This window comes from Typopeltis vanoorti, chromosome 16, assembly GCF_054136105.1.
Source record: "Typopeltis vanoorti isolate ZY-2024b chromosome 16, IOZ_Tvanoo_1.0, whole genome shotgun sequence".
Lineage (NCBI taxonomy): Eukaryota > Metazoa > Arthropoda > Arachnida > Uropygi > Thelyphonidae > Typopeltis > Typopeltis vanoorti.
Window position 1 is genome coordinate 12,439,328 of NC_143564.1, and position 18,650 is coordinate 12,457,977.

Sequence of the window (18,650 nt, forward strand, 5' to 3'; positions counted from 1 at the left end):
GAGGATGGGCTGGCAATTTGGGATTTAGCCGACCAAATTGTATTCTTATTGGTTAAACCAAAAGAAAAAATGATGGTACAACATGACAAAATTTCATGCCGGCTGGGGCATCGCCCGGTTAAACAAGGCCCCCATTGTTTTCGCCAGGGAACCGGGGCGAACAGCGAAAAGTCAGCTACTGGAACAAATCTGAAAACAAACCCCAACTCAACATCACCAGAGTTAAAGATCGGTACTATCAACATAAGAAGCCTGAATGGCAAAGAAATGGAGCTAGCTGAGGAATTAGATAAGTGCCAGATCGATATAATAGGAGTGACTGAAACAAAAAAGACCAAAACTGGTGAGATCTTTCTGAGCAATAAATACAAAATGTTATATTCAGGCAATGACAATCAAGGAAAAGAAGGAGCAGCCATAGTATACAACACAAAATACGAGGCTAATCTTCTTGAATGGCAGTCAGTCTCATGTAGAGTAATGTGGGCAAATATGAGAATGGGGAACTGGACAATGAGACTTATTTGTGCCTATGGTCTCACAGAAGGTTCTACTAAGGTAGAAGTGGAGGAATTTTTTGACGCTTTAGAAAAAGCAATTGACACAATGAAAAAGGAAAAGTTGGTCCTTGTTGGGGATCTAAATAGCAGAGTAGGAAATGATTGTGAGACATACAAAAATATTTTGGGAAAATTTGGAGAAAAGAGCAAAGCTAATAATAATGGCAAATATCTGTAGGATTTCTGCTCAGGACATGGACTGGTTATTACTAGCACCATGTTCCAAAGGAATAAGAAAAGTCTCATTGACTATGTTATTGTTGATAGTGATGTTTTCTCCCTGGTGCAGGACACCAGAGTGTACAGAGGATTTGAAATTGGAAGTGATCACTATTTAGTCTTGAGCAGGATAAAATTGAATTTCATATTGAAAAGAATAACATGTAAGAAAGTTTTAAATCGAATAAAAGTTGAGCATCTGTCAGATGTGAACTATAGACTAAAATACAGAAAGATTATTGAAAAAAAAAATGAAAGAGTTTGAGAACAGGAATCAAACCTTGGAAATTCAGTGGCAAACTCTGAAGAAAACATTGATTGATTCTGCCATAGAGGCATGTGGTGAGGTTATGTGCAAGGATAAAAAAATCAGAACTAGAGGCAGTGAAGGAAAAGAAGAAAGCGTACCAAAAGTTCCTGTCAAATAAGTCAGCTTGTGCTCTTAGAGAATATACAGACAAATGCAAGAATGCTAAACACTGTGTAAAACTAGCTAAACAAAAGTCATGGGAGGACTTTGGCAAGAATATAGAAAATAAATATCAAGAAGGTGGCAAAATATTCTGGAGGTTGTTGAAGAAGCTTAGGAATGGAGGGAAGAGTGCTGTAAAAGGAGTTAGAGATGATAAAGGTGACATGAAAACAGGAGAAAAAGGTATCCTTGAAGTATGGAGTAATTACTTTGAAAAACTGCTAAATGAAACAAGCAGTGATGACAGTACAGTGGTAAAAAGCACTGACCAGGCATGCAGTCAGGAATACATATCCATACTTGAAGTAGAAAAAGCCATGAAAGGCTTGAAATGTGGAAAGGCAGCAGGAGTAGATGATATTCGACCAGAAATGCTGAGGTATGGTGGTATAAAAGTCTTACAGTGGTTGCACTGCATAGTTCAGAAAGCCTGGACAGAGGGTCGAATTCCCGATGATTGGAGTAGAGCTCTCATAGTACCCATATATAAAAAGGGAAATAAAATTGAATGTGAGAATTACAGAGGTATTTCCCTACTGAGTGTTCCAGGCAAGATCTATGCAAGTATATTTGAGAAACGATTGAGAAAAATTGTGGAAGAAAAGCTGTGCGAAGAACAAGCTGGATTCAGACCAAATAGAGGCTGTCAGGATCAGATCTTCATTTTACGACAAACAGTTGAGAAAGCATGGGAATATAACAAAGATCTGTATTTAAGTTTTGTCGATTTGGAAAAGGCATATGACAAGGTGCCAAGAGAGAAGCTATTCAATATGCTGCAGTTATATGGTGTCAATGGGGCATTATATCAAGCAATACTTAGTCTTTATTTGAGTTATAAGTCAGCAGTTAGAATTGAAGGAAGTACAGGAAGATGGTTTAATGTTAAATCTGGTGTGAGACAGGGATGTACATTATCCCCTCTGTTATTCATTATCTATATGGATCACATTATGAAGGAAAGTGGTATTAAACATGATATCAAAATTGGAGATGTTAATGTCATCTCTTTGCTTTATGCGGATGATGTTTTACTTCTAAATAAATCCGCTACAAGTCTGCAAGATTCTCTGACTAAATTGAATAGCTGTTGTAATAGATATAGTATGACAGTCAGCAATAAAAAGACAAAGACAATGAAAATAGGCAGAATCATTGAAAATGTCAACTGTGTTGTGAATGGAGAACCTGTAGAACAAGTAAAACATTTCAGCTACTTAGGCACGATTTTTAGTGAAGATGGTAAATTAAATATGGAAATAGACAACAGAATCAGCAAAGCTGGTATGGTGGGAAGTCAATTGAATAAATTTATATGGAATAAGAGAGAAATTAGTCGGAACACTAAATTAGCTCCCAGGGGACCCTGTAACCCCTACAGGGCACGTCCCCAGGGTAGCGGATAAGGGAGCCCACCATGTGTGTGTGTGTGTGTGTGTGTGTGTGTGTGTGTGTGTGTATATATATATATATGGTGGGGTGGTCCAAATATACTGAATAAGAACTCGTGGACCAACAGGGCCATAAGGGGCAATCATCTTGATTGTAAGGGAAGCGGCACTCCTATGGACCCCTAGCTGGATCTATCCTCTCCTTCTTCTACTTTGAGGAAGATCCACTTACTTTAATCTTTCCTATAAGGCCTTATCAGCCAACTCTTCTTGCTTTATGACCCTTATGCTATTAGAGTACTCGAGGGCTATTAGAGTACTCGAGGGGTCTTTTCATTTCTGGCCTTACAACTATGCCCTCTCTATAAACCTTACTAAATTTCTTCTATAATCTACTCTTTCCCCTTCAATATACCCTATTCCTCCTAAGGGTTTAAATTTGGAAGAAGGTTAGTTCAGAAGCCTTAAAGTAGCAGCCCTACCACTGAACTATTCCATCGTCAGGCTAGTCCCCTGACATGGAGAACATAATCTTACTTGTAAGCTGACAGAAAAAGATAATCGGATTGAATCTATGGGAAACGACCCTGGAATGGAAAAGGAAAACGAAAATGGAAACGGCAAAATATAATACACATAGCAAACTGGAATGTAAGAGGAATAGCATATAAAGAAATAGAATTAGACCAGTTACTAAATGAAAGAAATTTTAAAATAGCAGTAATCACTGAAACAAAAAAGAAATTAAAAGCAACTATGAGAACTGAAAATTTTAATGTGATATACAGTGGAGTCAACAGAGACCAAAGAGCACAAGCAGGAGTCATGATTTGGATTCATAACTCCCTTTCAAAACAGTTAAAACATTATAAATTATGGAATGAAAGAATAATAGAAGCTAGAATAAAAATAGATAGAGGCTATTTAACAATAATTTGTTTATATGCCCCAGAAGAAGGAAGAGAACAGGATAATATTGATTTTTATAATCAGCTACAAAACATATATAATAAAATAAATAAAAATGACTACATAATTTTAGCAGGAGACTTAAATGCAAGAATTGGAAACATGAAAATTAATATTAATATAGGAATACATGGAGAACACACTCTAAACAGAAATGGTAAAAAATTGATTGACTTTGTAGTTTATAATAACCTAAAAATAATGAATTCCTTCTATAAACATAAAGACATACGTAAATATACTTGGGCAGCAAGAGGATAGAAATCTATATTAGATTACTTCATGTTAAATGAAAAGACATCAAAATTTTCACTAGATGTTAGAGTTCACAGAGGATATGAAATAAGCAGTGACCACTTCCTTGTTAAAATAAAATTAAAATTACCACCTAAATGGCTACAAGTAACAAGAACAGAAAGAAAAATTGAAACATTTGCTTATAAAACTAGACTATTGAATGACACAAATGTACAATGGCTATATGAACAAAGAATTAACCAATATCTAGATAAAATAAAACAAAATGAAGAAATAGAAATAGAATGGCTTAATATAAAAACGATACTAAATGCAGCAGCAAATGAAAGCTTAGGAAAGACCAAAAATTCAATAACAGAAAAAAACTGAAGATCTGGGATGATACAGTCAAAGAAATAATTAAAAAGAAAAAAGAAGCCTATCACAAATGGTTAAGCAGTAAAAGATTAGAAGATGAAATAGAATATAAAAGAATAAGAGCCATAGCTAAAAGAGAAGTCAGAAAAAGACATAGAGAATCATGGAATAAATTTGTTTCTAATTTAGAACATGATCTATATAAAATAAGACCCAATGTATATAAGATTTTGAAACACCTAAATGCAGATACCAAAGAAAACATAAAATTAAACACTGAATTAAAATTAGGAGAATTTCTAAATTACTACACAGAACTGTGGACAGATAAATATTTTCAAAAAGACAACTGGCAAACAATTAACGAAAATGAAAAGGAAATAACTGAAGAAGAATTAGAAATCAGCCTGAAAGAAACAAGAAACGGAAAATCACCTGGAGAAGATAAGCTAAGTTCAGAACTATATAAATATGCAGGAACAAGATTCAAAAAAAGACTCTTATTATTTTTAAATAAAATTTACTCAACTGGTATCCTCCCAATAGAATGGAAAAAAGCAATTGTGATTCCTATCTTTAAGAAAGGTAATAGAGATGACCCTAAAAACTATAGAGGTATCAGTATACTAAATTCTTGTTACAAAATATATAGCAGAATCTTAAATAACAAACTAATGAAATATTCCGAAAACTTTATTCTAGAGGTACAGAATGGATTTAGAAAAGGACGATCATGTATAGACCCTGCCTTTTGTCTAAAATTAATAGTAGAGAAAAGAAGAGAATATAATTTGGAAACACATATTGCATTTATTGACTTTGAAAAAGCATTTGACAAAGTTAAAAGAAACATATTATTTAACATATTAAAAGAAAGACAAATACCAAATAATATCCTAAAAGCTATCACAAGTATATATGAAAATAATCAAATACAAATAAGATTAAATCACGAGCTATCATATACAAGAGAGATAAACCAAGGGGTCCGACAGGGATGTCCCCTCTCAGCAACACTTTTTATTATCTACTTAAATGAAATAATAATAAAATGGAGTAAAAATTTACACCAAGGAATTAAACATTCACCTGCAGTTAACTTAAACACTCTCCTCTTTGCAGATGACCAAATAATAATTACAAATTCTGGAGATAACTTACAGAAAGCTATTTTAAATCTAAATGAGATATCCAAAGATTATGGTATGATAATATCAACAGAAAAATCAAAAACTAGGGCCTTTAAAGGACAAGATACAGCAAGAACTAAAATAGTAATAGATAACAAGATCTTAGAGCAGGTGAATTCATTTAACTACCTAGGATGTATGATCACATATGAAAATGAAAAAGATATAAATGTAAAAATTGCAAAATATTTAAAAATAACAGGTGTAATTAACTCTATATTTAAACCAAGCCTAGTTCAAAAACAAACCAGGTTAAAAGTATACAATACATTAGCCTTACCGGTCTTAATGTATGGAAGCGAAATCTGGACAATAAAACAAAAAGACAAACAAAGATTAACAACAGCAGAAATGAAGTTTATGAGAAAAACTGCAAAGTATACCCTATTTGATCACAAAAGAAATGAAGATATTATGAAAGAATTAAACCAAGAACCAGTAATAGAAAAAATTAAAAAATATAAACATAAATGGATGGAACACGTTCAAAGAATGAAAACAGAAAGATTACCAAAACAAGCCTTAAAGTACAAGCCATTAGGAAAAAGAAAACCAGGACGTCCTCTTAAACGATTCAACGATGACTTCTAATGCCGGAACAGGCCATGTTAGGCCTAAATCCTTGATATGTATGATAATGATGATGACTAAATTAGCTGTATACAAGACAGTGTTCAAACCAGTTTTAACTTATGGATCTGAGAGCTGGGTCAGAAGTAAAACACTTGACCAAAGACTAGAGACCGCAGATATGAGAGTCCTGAGAAAGATTAGAGGCGTGAACAGATGGCATCAACGGCAATATCATATTAAAAACGAGGATATTAGGAAAGAACTTGACATTTTTAGCATCCAGGAATGCGTTAGCAGAGCTAATCTTAGGTGGTATGGTCACTTGAACAGAATGGGAGAGGAAAGATTAGCAAAACAAGTGTTCTCTGCCAGGTTGGCAGGAAAACGACCCAGAGGAAGACCAAGATATAGGTGGATTGATATGGTACAAAGTGCCTTAGACGATAGAAATATAAGATCTGATAATGTTGAAGTCTTGACAAGTAACAGACTGATTTGGAGGAAAATTGTAGATAGGAAGTTAGTAATGATGTAATTTTTTCATGTAGTATTATCATATCCTGTACACCCCTTGTGGGTACATGGCAGGAATTTGATGATGATGATTCATTTGTGCAGTAATGATGCCAAAAGAGGGCAACAGTTGATAAAGGTGATGTAGTCGTGGATGATTTAAAGAGATCGGTATTGTGGGAGAAGCATAATGGTCATCAATTTAATGTTGCAAAATGCATGGTTATGCACTGGTTGAAAAGATTACATATTGTGTATCGTATTGATGGTACTGGATTGCAGAAAATTGATGACACTAGGGACTTGGGAGTAATGGTGGACAGAGAATTGGAGTTCAGAGTGCATATAGCAAAGTTGGTAAAATAGCTCAAAAGATTACTTGAATGTTTAAAAACACACTAAGTAAAATTGGGGAGATTATTGTCATCCTTCTTTATTCAGTTTGCATCTTGACTTCTGTGCACAGATTTATTTATGTGGGATCACGAGATGGTGGAAACAATCCAGAGATGAGCAACCAAGCTGGCAACATGTTTATGGAATGATCCTTGTGAGGATAGGTTGAATGTGCATGTGTTACAAAGTTTAGTTCATAGGTGGAAAAGAGGAGACATGATAGAAACTCATAAGTTATTAAAGGGGTTCTATAAGGTTGACACAAAGCAAAGTTTTTCAGTAAATGATAAATAGTGTTACTGTTCACCCTTGAAGTTGTAAGAGTGGTTAGTAAGATTGTACAGATTACATTTTTTGTTTGGAGAATGGTGAGTAGAATGGGTTGCTAAAATTAGTTTTGAGTACCCTGACAGTGGATTAGTTTAAGGACAAGCATCATAGGTATTGCATGTATAAAGGTTCGTTTGGATCTCTTGCAGTGTGTATTCTGACTCCATGGAGATATCTGTATAATAATGATAATAATGATGTGAAGGTTAACTTATTTATTGAGGGATTGGTTATTTAAAGGTTGAATGATTATGAGATCACTGCAATCTCATGGTATAATGGTACACTTTGGTTGAAAAATTTTAGAATATCCCTGACACATTAAGGGAAAATCTAACTAGTCATATAAATGCATTGTTGTGAAATGTGTGAAAATCGCTACAAGGCAAGCATCTTTAAGTATCAATCCTGCATTTAAAATGCAGCAGTTTTCATTGGCAAATAATATTATGTCCTTCATGTAGGGAATAGATGCTGGTTATATATATTGCGTTATGAGGGGAGAGGTGTTTCTTGCTGATATGATGGTGAATTGCAGTATGGCTGACATGTTATCCTTTGTGTGCTGAGAGTGATCATGTTTCCATATGATAGCAGCCAAAATAACAATACATTTCTTGAGTATATAATTGCTTTTAACAGTAAAAATTCCAGTGTTTCAAAACTATTTGAAGTACATTGTCTTGCTACAGCATGACTTGGTTATTTAATTAGAGGGGTAGGATCACAAGAAGTCCTAACTTTGGCAGTATATGTGAATATCTGAGCCTTTTATTCAGTAACATTGATTTCTGTGAGAGGATTTTTTTTTTTTTTTTTTTTTTTTTTGCAGTGAGTGTTTGTCATTGATGCACATATGCTGTGTCATGTGATTTGTGGAGCATGAAATAATATTGTCATCTTATTATTGATCATGATTCATGGGTAAGAATTTAGGGAAACACAACACACGTGTTAAAATAATTACTTTACTTAATATTAGGAAATTAACAATTGACATTTCGACCTCTGTTTTGAGGTCATCAGCAGAAAAATACATATGTATAAGGAGCAAGCTACATGCTACTACACTTTACAAAGGTAAAATGAATCTAAGCCGCTTATTAATCTTTTATATAGCCTGAAGTGGAAAAAAAAAGTTAATATTTTTTAAAATGTTAAAAAATAAAATAAAATAAAGTTTAAAAAAAAAGAAGTAAATATAAAAATAAATTAAAACTTGTTCCGGTGCTATAAAGGTTGCAGATGGGTCCTCCACGTTCTTGGAATGATTAGTTTGTCATTTTTTTGTTCAGGTTTGGACTGTGTGTTAGCATTTCACAGGCTTCTTTAAATTTTCTCTCAAATCAGGTTTTGGTGTGATGTAGGGACTTGGTGCCTTTCCAGTCAATTCTATGATATGTTTGGAGTGCATGGTCTGATAGGCCTGTTTTTCCATAATGGAGGTATTTAATGTGTCGTTTGTGTTCGTCTTTTCTGATTGAGATAGTGCATCCTGTTTCCCCTATGTAGGGTAGGTTACTTGTACATTGGATTTTATAAAATCCCTGGGTGGGCTAGGTGTGGAAGCGGATCTTTGGAAGAACTGAGAAAATTTCTTAATTTTGTCGGGGGTTTGAAGGTAGTCTTGATGTTGTGTTATGTAGTGTTCTATTTTTTCTGAGATGCCTCTAACATATGGTATGGCTATGACATTCTTATAATCTTTTTTGTTTTTAGTATATTTTCATGGAGGATTTTGTGAATTTTTTTTTTTTTTTATTATAGCCATTTTTTACAGCTGTATGGTTAATGATTTCAAATTCTTGGTTTAAAGATTGTTCATTCAAGCAAATTGTTAGTTCTCTGTGTTTGAGGGTGCTTATGACTCCTAGTTTTTGTGTTGGGTGGTGGTATGAATTTTTGTGTATGTACTGGTCTGTGTGTGTAGGTGTGCAGTAGACCGAGAAGGAGAGACAGCCTGAGGGAAGACATGTGACGTGTGTCTAGAAAAGGAAGATAATTGTTTTTTTCGATTTCAATGGTGAATTGGATACGTTTGTGTTGTTTGTTCAGGTACTAAGGAATGTATTTAATGTTTTGCAGCTGTGGGGCCAAATGGCAAAAATATCATTGACATATCTGAGCCAGACATTGGACTTTAGGTTGGCTGAATTTAGAGCTTTTTGCTCAAAGTCTTCCATGTAAAAGTTAGCTATTGGGAGGGAAAGTGGTGAGCCCATGGCCGTACCTTCTTTTTGTAGGTAAAAATTGTTTTGCCACACGAAATACCCGGAGTGGAGTACGTGGGCAAAGAGTGCCATGATGTCAGATGGAAATATGTTCTGTAGGAGAATAATAGTATCATTGATCGGGATATTGGTGAAAAGGGCAGTTATATCAAAGCTGACTAATAAATCTTGATCATTGAGTGTGATGTTTTTAATTTTGTTTTTATAAAATGTTGTGTATTTATTATGTAGGAGGTGGGAAATGACTTACAATGACCCCCTAACCAACTTCTGCAATCTATACACCTTCAGTCTATCCTCATAGGGAACATTCCACAGGCCCCTCACCATCTTGGTCACTCGCCTCTGAATCTTCTCCACCGCTTCTTCATCCCCAAAAAACCCAGGGGACCAGACTTGAGCACAGTAATCCAGAATGTGGGCATATCAAGGCCTTATAAAGAGGAATGACAATTTCCTTATCTCTACTTGTTAATAACATGTTCTTCACTAGCCAAGTAATCTTATGTTTAGAAGACTTATTGTTAAGGTTGCTCCCTTAGCAACCTTAACAATAGGTCCTCTAAACTTTTACTCTCTGTCTACCACCATCCCTTAATTTCTAGCTTCATCTATTTCCTGGTGTACAGTGCCATCAATGTGATACACAGCTTGTAATCTGTTTATCTCAAATGCATAACGTTACATTTCTCGACATTAAACTGACACCCATTATCTTTTGCTCATGCTGACAGACTATTTAAGTCATCCTGCAAGCTCTCCACATCGCGTTGATTAACTATTACTTTACTTAATTTCGCATCATCAGCAAATAACTGAATATTTCCTTTCAAGTTATTTTCTATATCGTTTATGTACAAATTACACAGCAATGGTCCCAGCGCTGAATCTTGCAGCACACCACTAGTCACCTGTTTTTGCGTCGATTCTGCCCCTCCTTTGATATCTGTCCAGCAGCCTCTTATCCACTTATCCACTTAACCAGTGTTATATCCATCTCCATTTGTTCTTATTTGCGTAACAGAGTTCCATGCAGTATTCTGCCAAATGCCTTTGCAAAATTCAGCAAAATCATTGTGTATTTTTATATATGGGTACTATATATAAAAATATGGGTACTATATATATATATTGGATAAAGGAAATTCCATTTCCTTTATCCAACTCAGCTGTTACTCTATTATAAAAGTGAGTAAATTACTAGGGCATGACCAATATCATGCCTTAGTAATAGTATCATATTTCTTATGTACCCATTCTTGAATTCTCTTTTTTAACAATTTTTCTTGTACTTTTACCATGATGTCTGAGATACTGATTTGTCTATAATTTGCTACTGTAGTCTTAGAACCTCCCTTATGCAAAGGAATTATTTTGTCCTCTTTCCACTCCCTTTGAACTCTACCAGAGCTGAGACTTAAATGAAACGGCCTATTCATAGGCATTGCCAATTCTTTTTCACAGTCTCACAGAACCCTAGCTGGTATACCTATCTAATCCCACAGCTGTATTTACATTGAGATTCTGCAATATCCTAAGAGCCTTCAATTCATCCACCTCTATTCCCACATTAATGTGTGCCACACAATTTAAAGCAGTAACCTCACTAAGATGATATATCCTTGCAAAGTAGTCACTCAGTAACTCAGCTTTTTTATCCACTTCTGTCTCCTCGTGACCATCATCACTCATTAAGGTTAATCTTCCATAGTCATTCTTCCTCTTACTTGCTGTATAACGAAAGAATTCTTTGGGAATTCCTTTGGCCTGCTTGGCTAGATTCTTCTCATAATCTGATTTTGCCTTCCTTGCCATGCTTGGTCTCCTTTCTTCCCTGAGCCTTGTACTGTTCATGAGTTTGCTGGTCACCTTTTTCTTTATATACCCTCCACAGCATTTTCATCTTCTGCAGCTTGTGCTTAATGATATTACTCATTCATCTATCTGATTAACCCTCCTTACCGTAGGTATACAATTTAATACTGCTTCCTCTAGAAGGCCCTTACTGTGCATTACTAGGATCCTTACCCTGCAGTGTTTTATTCCATGGTCCAGATTTAAGCTTTTTCCTAAGTATGTCATAATCACCTGCTTTTAAGTTCCACAAATGAAGTATGATGGTATAAAAGTCTTACAGTGCCTGCACTGCATAGTCCAAAAGGCCTGACAGAGGGGCAAATTCCCGATGACTGGAGTAGAGTTCTCATAGTACCCATATATAAAAAGGGAAATAAAACTGAATGTGAGAATTACAGGGGCATTTCATTACTGAGTGTTCCTGGTAAGATATATGCAAGTATACTTGAGAAACAGTTGAGAAGAATTGTGGAAGAAAAGTGTGGTGAAGAACAAGCTGAATTCAGGCCATATAGAGGCTGTCAGGATCAGATCTTCACTTTATGACAAATAGTTGAAAAATCATGGGAATATAACAAAGATTTGTATTTAAGTTTTGTCGATTTGGAAAAGGCATATGACAAGGTGCCAAGAGAGAAGCTATTCAATACGCTACAGTTATATGTTGTCAATTGGGCATTATATCAAGCGATACTTAGTCTTTATTTGAGTTGTAAGTCAGCAGTTAGAATTGAAGGAAGTACAGGAAGATTGTTTAATGTTAAATCTGATGTGAGACAAGGATGTATATTATCCCCATTGTTATTCATTATCTATATGGATCACATTATGAAGGAAAGTGGTATTAAAAATGATATCAGAATTGGAGATGTTAATGTCAGCTCTTTGCTTTATGCGGACGATGTTATACTTCTAAATAAATCCGCTACAAGTTTGCAAGATTCTTTGACTAAATTGAATAACTGTTGTAATAGATATGGTATGAAGGTCAGCAATAAAAAGACAAAGACAATGAAAATAAGTAGAATTGTTGAAAAAGTCAACTGCATTGTGAACGGAGAACCTGTGGAACAAGTAAAACATTTCAGCTACTTAGGCACAATTTTTAGTGAAGATGGTAAATTAAATATGGAAATAGATAACAGAATCATCAAAGCTGGTATGGTAGGAAGTCAATTGAATAAATTCATATGGAATAAGAAAGAAATTAGTCAGAACACTAAATTAGCTGTATACAAGACAGTGTTCAAACCAGTTTTAACTTATGGATCTGAGTCAGAAGTAAAACACTTGACCAAAGACTAGAGATTGCAGATATGAGAGTCCTGAGAAAGATTAGGAGCGTGAACAGATGGCATCAGTGGCAATATCATAAAAAAAACGAGGATATTAGGAAAGAACTTGACATTGTCAGCATCCAGGAATGCATTAGCAGAGCTAATCTCATGTGGTATGGTCATTTAAACAGAATGGGTGAGGAAAGATTAACAAAACAAGTGTTCTCTGCCAGGTTGGCAAAAAAACGACTCAGAGGAAGACCAAGATATAGGTGGATTGATATGGTACAAAGTGCCTTAGACGATAGAAATACAAGATCTGATAATGTTGGAGTCTTGACAAGTAACAGACTGATTTGGAGGAAAATTGTAGATAAGAAATTAGTAATGATGTTAGTTTTTCATGTAGTACACCCCTTGAGGGTACCTGTCAGGAATTTGATGATGATGAAGTCAAGACCATATGATCACTTTCACCAGTTTGAGGCAATGTTGTCACCTTGATTATGGATAGCTCTTCTTATTCTATGACCAGGTTCAATATTCTCCCACCCCCAGTTCCCTCCCCCCTCCATCATATGCTGCAGTAATATAGGTTGGCAGTTTTTGTTTTGGATGAATAAATGAATGTTACTCTATTCAAGGGGAATTCCACTTCATTAATCTGAATTGTTTGCATGGCCCTTCTTGATAGAATATTCCTCATGTTTTACACTCTCCCGAGTCAAGACCACATAGTCACTTTCACCAGTTGGAAGCAGTGTTGTCACCTTGGTTATGGTACCTGTAATTCTGTGACTAGGTTTAATACTTCCTCACCCCTAGTCCCCTCCATCACATGCTGCAATAAAATAGGTTGAATGTTTGTGTTATGAATGAATGAATGTAGCCATATTCAAGGGGAATTCCACTTCATTAATCTGCATAGTATCATGCATAGTTTGCATGACATCTTATTATCCTGCTAAGTTGTTAGTTCTGTTGGTATTTCCATTATTTTGTCTGCTAACATATACACTGCTTGGAAAGAAGTCAATGGACGCCATAGAGTGAAGAACAAACAACCATGTCACCCACATCAATAAGATACTGCGAGGACTGCCGCAATGCTATAGGGCACACTTTCCACAAGTGTAAAATAGCAATCAATGGAAATTTTGGACCATTCTTCCTGTAAGCATGTAATAAGGTCCTGGTCTGTTCTGGGAGTGTGTCCCTTGACCTCACCCGATGCTCCATTACATCCTACAGATGTTCAGTAGGGGTGAGATCAGGACTCTGTGGAGACCAGTTAAATGTGGTAATGTTCATGTCCAGAAACCACACAGCTACAGCAGCAGCCTTATGACATGGTGCATTGTCTTGCTGAAAGAGACAATGGTTAGTTCTGTAAAAATGCCAGAGTAGGAAGCATTGCATTGTCCAGAATATTCGGATACTTCTTGATTTTCAATGTTTGTGGCACCTCAAACAGAGATCCAAGGCAAAACTAGGTAAAACAGGACCATGCCATCACACTTCACCTCCAAATTTCATAGTTAGGGTTATTCACTTTGGTAAGAGACATTCAGCGGGCATTTACCATATCCTGACCTGTCCATCTGCTTCTTAGAGGGTGTAGTGGGATTTGTCACTAAATAACACACTGTACAGCACTAAATAACACATTGGTGCAGGTAATGTGGTGCTTGCATGTTGAGGTCCTACCATGGAAACCCATGTTGTTGTGAGCCATGGTTCTGTATGTTTTTGTGTGATTTGTGTTCCACATGATGACCAGAACTCTGCATTCAGCATGTCAGCAGACCTCATGCTATGGTGTTCGTTGACTTCTGTGAATAGCACTTACATTTGACTTCCATCTCAGTATGGTATCACTGATTGTTGACCTGGGATGGCACAATTTGTTAACAATTTGATGAACAGATAGGCCTACATGACATCCTATCACAATGCCTCTTTCAGACTCTGTCAATTCCCTTCTCGTAGCCATTTCACCCAGACACAGTTGTACTGACTTCGGAGCATTATTCCTCATTTATACTGGCTACAAATACTTAACTCCTTAACATGGCACAATGCACCTTGCCCATGGGGGTGTCCGTGGACTTCTTTCCAAGGAGTGTACATAGATATGTGTATATGTGTGTGTGTGTGTGTGTACAGTGGTGCCTTGGTTAATGATGAGTGGCTGTAAGAAAAAATCTCTTGGTTAATGATACAGGCTTTGGTTAACGACTCTCGATTATGTGAACCTCTGTCCAATCTAAAAAACCGGAATTTTCCAATCGCACTCAGCCACGCGCGGGAAGACATTGTCGAATAGAGAACAGCCACATGGCATAGCTGTGAAGCTCAGATATGTTTGACCCATCATAGCCAGCTGTTTACGTTTTCCGTTTATTGTTTCTTTTCTTGTAGTGTACCTTTATTTTAAAATTTGTGGTTATAAATGGGTTTTATGATGAAAATGAATATTTAAGCATTTATTTTGTATGTGTTGGTTCATATAGACAATAAATCGGCAGGTGCTTGTCACTGTTCGTTTGCCATCAAAAGACAAAATCAAATCTCATCTATATAATAATCATTGTATCTATAAGCTGCTAATCAGTATATGTTACGGTAAGTGCTGTATCTAATATCGTCACCTTACAAGCAAAATGCACTAAGTCAAAAATTGCAGGTTTGGTTTCAAGGTTAACTGTTAACTTTTATTTCAAAAAGTTTTTTTTTTTTTGAACTTTTACTTTTATTTTCAGGTCACAATATGTTCTTTGTATCCCTTGTCTTAGTGTTGTACAATTTGTAATAATACTGTATTTTGCGTATCTTTTTTTTTTATAGAGTGAATTTTTTTACCGTGTGACAAAATGGGTCCCAAAAAGAAAGTTAGTGAGGAAAAAAAACAAAACAAAAATTTTCTCTATTGAACAGAAGAAAGAAATAATAGCAAAACATCATGAAGGTGTGAAAGTTATGCAGCTAGCTCAAATATATGAAACCAGTCATTCTAAAATATCAACCATTTTGGCTAAGAAAGGAGAACTTATGGTATCTAAGGTTGCTAAGGGAACTTCAAGGTTGAATGTCAGAGGGCTTCTTTTTGGGCAAATGGAAAATCTATTACTAATTTGGATCAAAGAAAGAGAAATGGCGGGTGATACTATATCTCAAAATGCAATCTGTTATGGTAAGTGCAGATTTATCAAGATTTGAAAAAGAAGACTTCGGGATCAAGTTCTGAGGTAGATGATGATGATTTTAAAGGTAACAGAAGTTGGTTTGACAACTTTAAAAAAAAAACAAGAATTCATAGTGTGGTCAGACACGGAGAGGCAGCTAGTGCTGACAAAGCAGCAGCAGATAAATTTGTCAATAGCTTTACAAGAATTATAGAAGAAGGAGAATACCTACCTCAACAAGTCTTCAATTGTGATGAGACTGGGTTATTTTGGAAGAAAATGCCCAACAGTACATTTATCACAAAAGAAGAAAAAACACTTCTTGGGCATAAACCAATGAATGATAGGTTAACATTGCTTTTAGCAGCAAATGCAAGTGGAGACTGCAAGGTAAAACCAATGTTAATCTACCACTTGTAGAATCCCCGATCATTCAAAAAGTTCAATGTCTATAAATCTAATCTCGGTGTTTTGTGGAAGTCTAACAGCAAAGCCTGGGTCACAAGAATAGAATTTAGAGACTGGATTCACGAAGTGTTTGAACCACCTGTCAAAGCCTATCTTGAGTAAAACAATCTGCCTCTAAAAGCCATATTAACCTTGGATAATGCACCTGGCCATCCAACAGGCATACAAGAAGAGCTACCAGAGGAATTAGATTTTATCAAGGTGATTTTTCTTCCTCCCAAGACTACATCTCTGATTCAGCCTATGGATCAGCTGATAATTGCAAATTTTAAAAAACTTTACACAAGGGCACTTTTTACCAGGTGCTTTGAAATGTGTGAGGCTACCAACATAACCCTAAGAAAATTTTGGAAGGAAGAATTCAGCATTGTCATAGCAATTAGGCTAATTGTAAAGGCTTGGCAAGAAGTAGCAATGAAATGTCTCAAAGCAGCATGGAGGAAACTGTGTCCTTCCTTTGGTAATGAAGAAACTTCAGATGAAGGACACAAATTGGTAAAGGATATTGTGACAACTGCTCATGATCTTAACTTGAAAGTAGAGGAAGAAGATGTTGAAGAATTATTGGAGATGCATGACCAAGAACTGACTACTGATGAACTAAAAGGATTTTTCAAGCAGCAATGTGAAGAAAAGGAAATGGAAATTTCATCTGAAGATGAGGATGGAGAGAAAGAACAAATTACAACTGATGAAATCAAAAATGTTTTGGCAAAGTGGGAGGAAGTTCAAAATTTTGCTGTGAAATGGAATCCAAACAAATCTGAGGTTATCAGAACTGCAGATCTATTTAATGAAAAGTCCATGCAGTTTTTCAGAAACATTTTAAAAAAGAGGCAGAAGCAAACAACCCTAGACATGTTTTTTAGGTCCATTTGTCAAAAAACTCCGAAGTGAGCCCAATTGTCCTTCTGGTGGAGATTGATAATTAAAAACTGTTTTCATAAACAATTCATTTTATTAATGTTAATTTTTTGTAGCAAATACATATACCGTATAATAAATAAATAAACGATATTTACCATATTTTTATGACATTTTAAATGAGTGTTATCTGCATTTTTAATATGTACTATGGTTATGGGGAGGAGCCGGAACAAATTAATCGATTTTCAATTAAATCTTATGGGGAATCGCGCCTTGGATAATGATGGTTTTGGTTAACGACGGTAATCCTGGAACGGATTACCATCGTTAACCAAGGCACCACTGTATATTTATATGACTAATATATATGTTATTTATTTAAACTGTTTGTTTATTCATGCTTTAATGGAAACTATACATGTTGTTTCTGTTTTTATTATTTTACAGTGCCAGTTATAGATTCAGTCATTCATATCGTTATTGATGAGCACAGAACAAGAACTCTCCATATCAATTATACACCGACGCCCATACAGAATGTTGTGTTTGACAGATATCGATTTCAGTTAAGTGGTACAAATGTTCCTGCACAAGAAAAGTTATATAATGACACCAACCGATCAGTATTCTTTAACAATCTGATTCCTGGACATCTATATAATATCAGTATATGGACTGTTAGTGGTGGAGTTTATAGCATACCAATTTACAGACAAGCAAGATTATGTAAGTTGATTTAATATTTAATTTTAAAATGAAATATCTTATTATTATTATTATTCAGGACCTCCATGGAGTCATAAAATTCATCATGGGAGGCCCATCTTACACAACACAAAGTCTATTACACCATTCCTTTAACTCATTCACTCTTTGTGCTCTCACTACTCTTTCAGGCAATGCATTCCATGGTCCAACCACCATGGCTGGCCTTCTCTATAAAGGGGCCCAGGTGCAAGAAACCTTTTGGGGCTCTAAAATTTTTTTCAAAGGTAAAAATTAAAGGATTCGAAATAAACGTATTGCAAAACCTCTTACCTGCAAATGATTTTCGCACAGGAAAACAAAAAAAAACACATTTGAAATATAATATTAACATAATGTTTACTGAACACAAAACAAAAGTATTAAATAATTAAAATAAATAAATATTTAACACAAACAAAAGTAACCTGGCTCACCAACGCACAAAAACTATTTACAATTAATTATTGTTTAAAGTAATAAAAAAATTAATTTAAGCACATAAAAAAATAAATAGGTTTACTATTTAGGTGCCTAGTTTTACTAACACGTATATTGCTTAATATGTATTTATTTAAATATGCATTTTTTTTTTATGTCATTAATCATTTCCGAAAAATTACAATTTTTGGCAATTTCCTTTTCGATGCTTAATATAGCAAGTGCATTTAAGCGTTCTTCGCACATACGTCACCGAATATAATTCTTTATCGATTTTAATTTGCTAAAAGAACGCTCTGCACTTGCTATAGTAATTGGTAACGTAAAGAAAATTTTCAATACAGTTAGCACA

The 18,650-nt window shown here is 35.2% G+C and overlaps 1 protein-coding gene across 1 annotated transcript in view; it reads left to right on the forward strand.

Annotated features, from left to right (window-relative positions):
- Positions 1-18,650, forward strand: part of LOC150097850 (tyrosine-protein phosphatase 10D-like) — a 501,687-nt gene that overhangs the window by 261,430 nt on the left and 221,607 nt on the right. Inside the window, exon 15 of the mRNA XM_090406609.1 lies at positions 17,561-17,839. Within this exon, the coding sequence (XP_090262735.1) occupies positions 17,561-17,839 (279 nt within the window). The remainder of the gene's footprint in view (positions 1-17,560; positions 17,840-18,650) is intronic.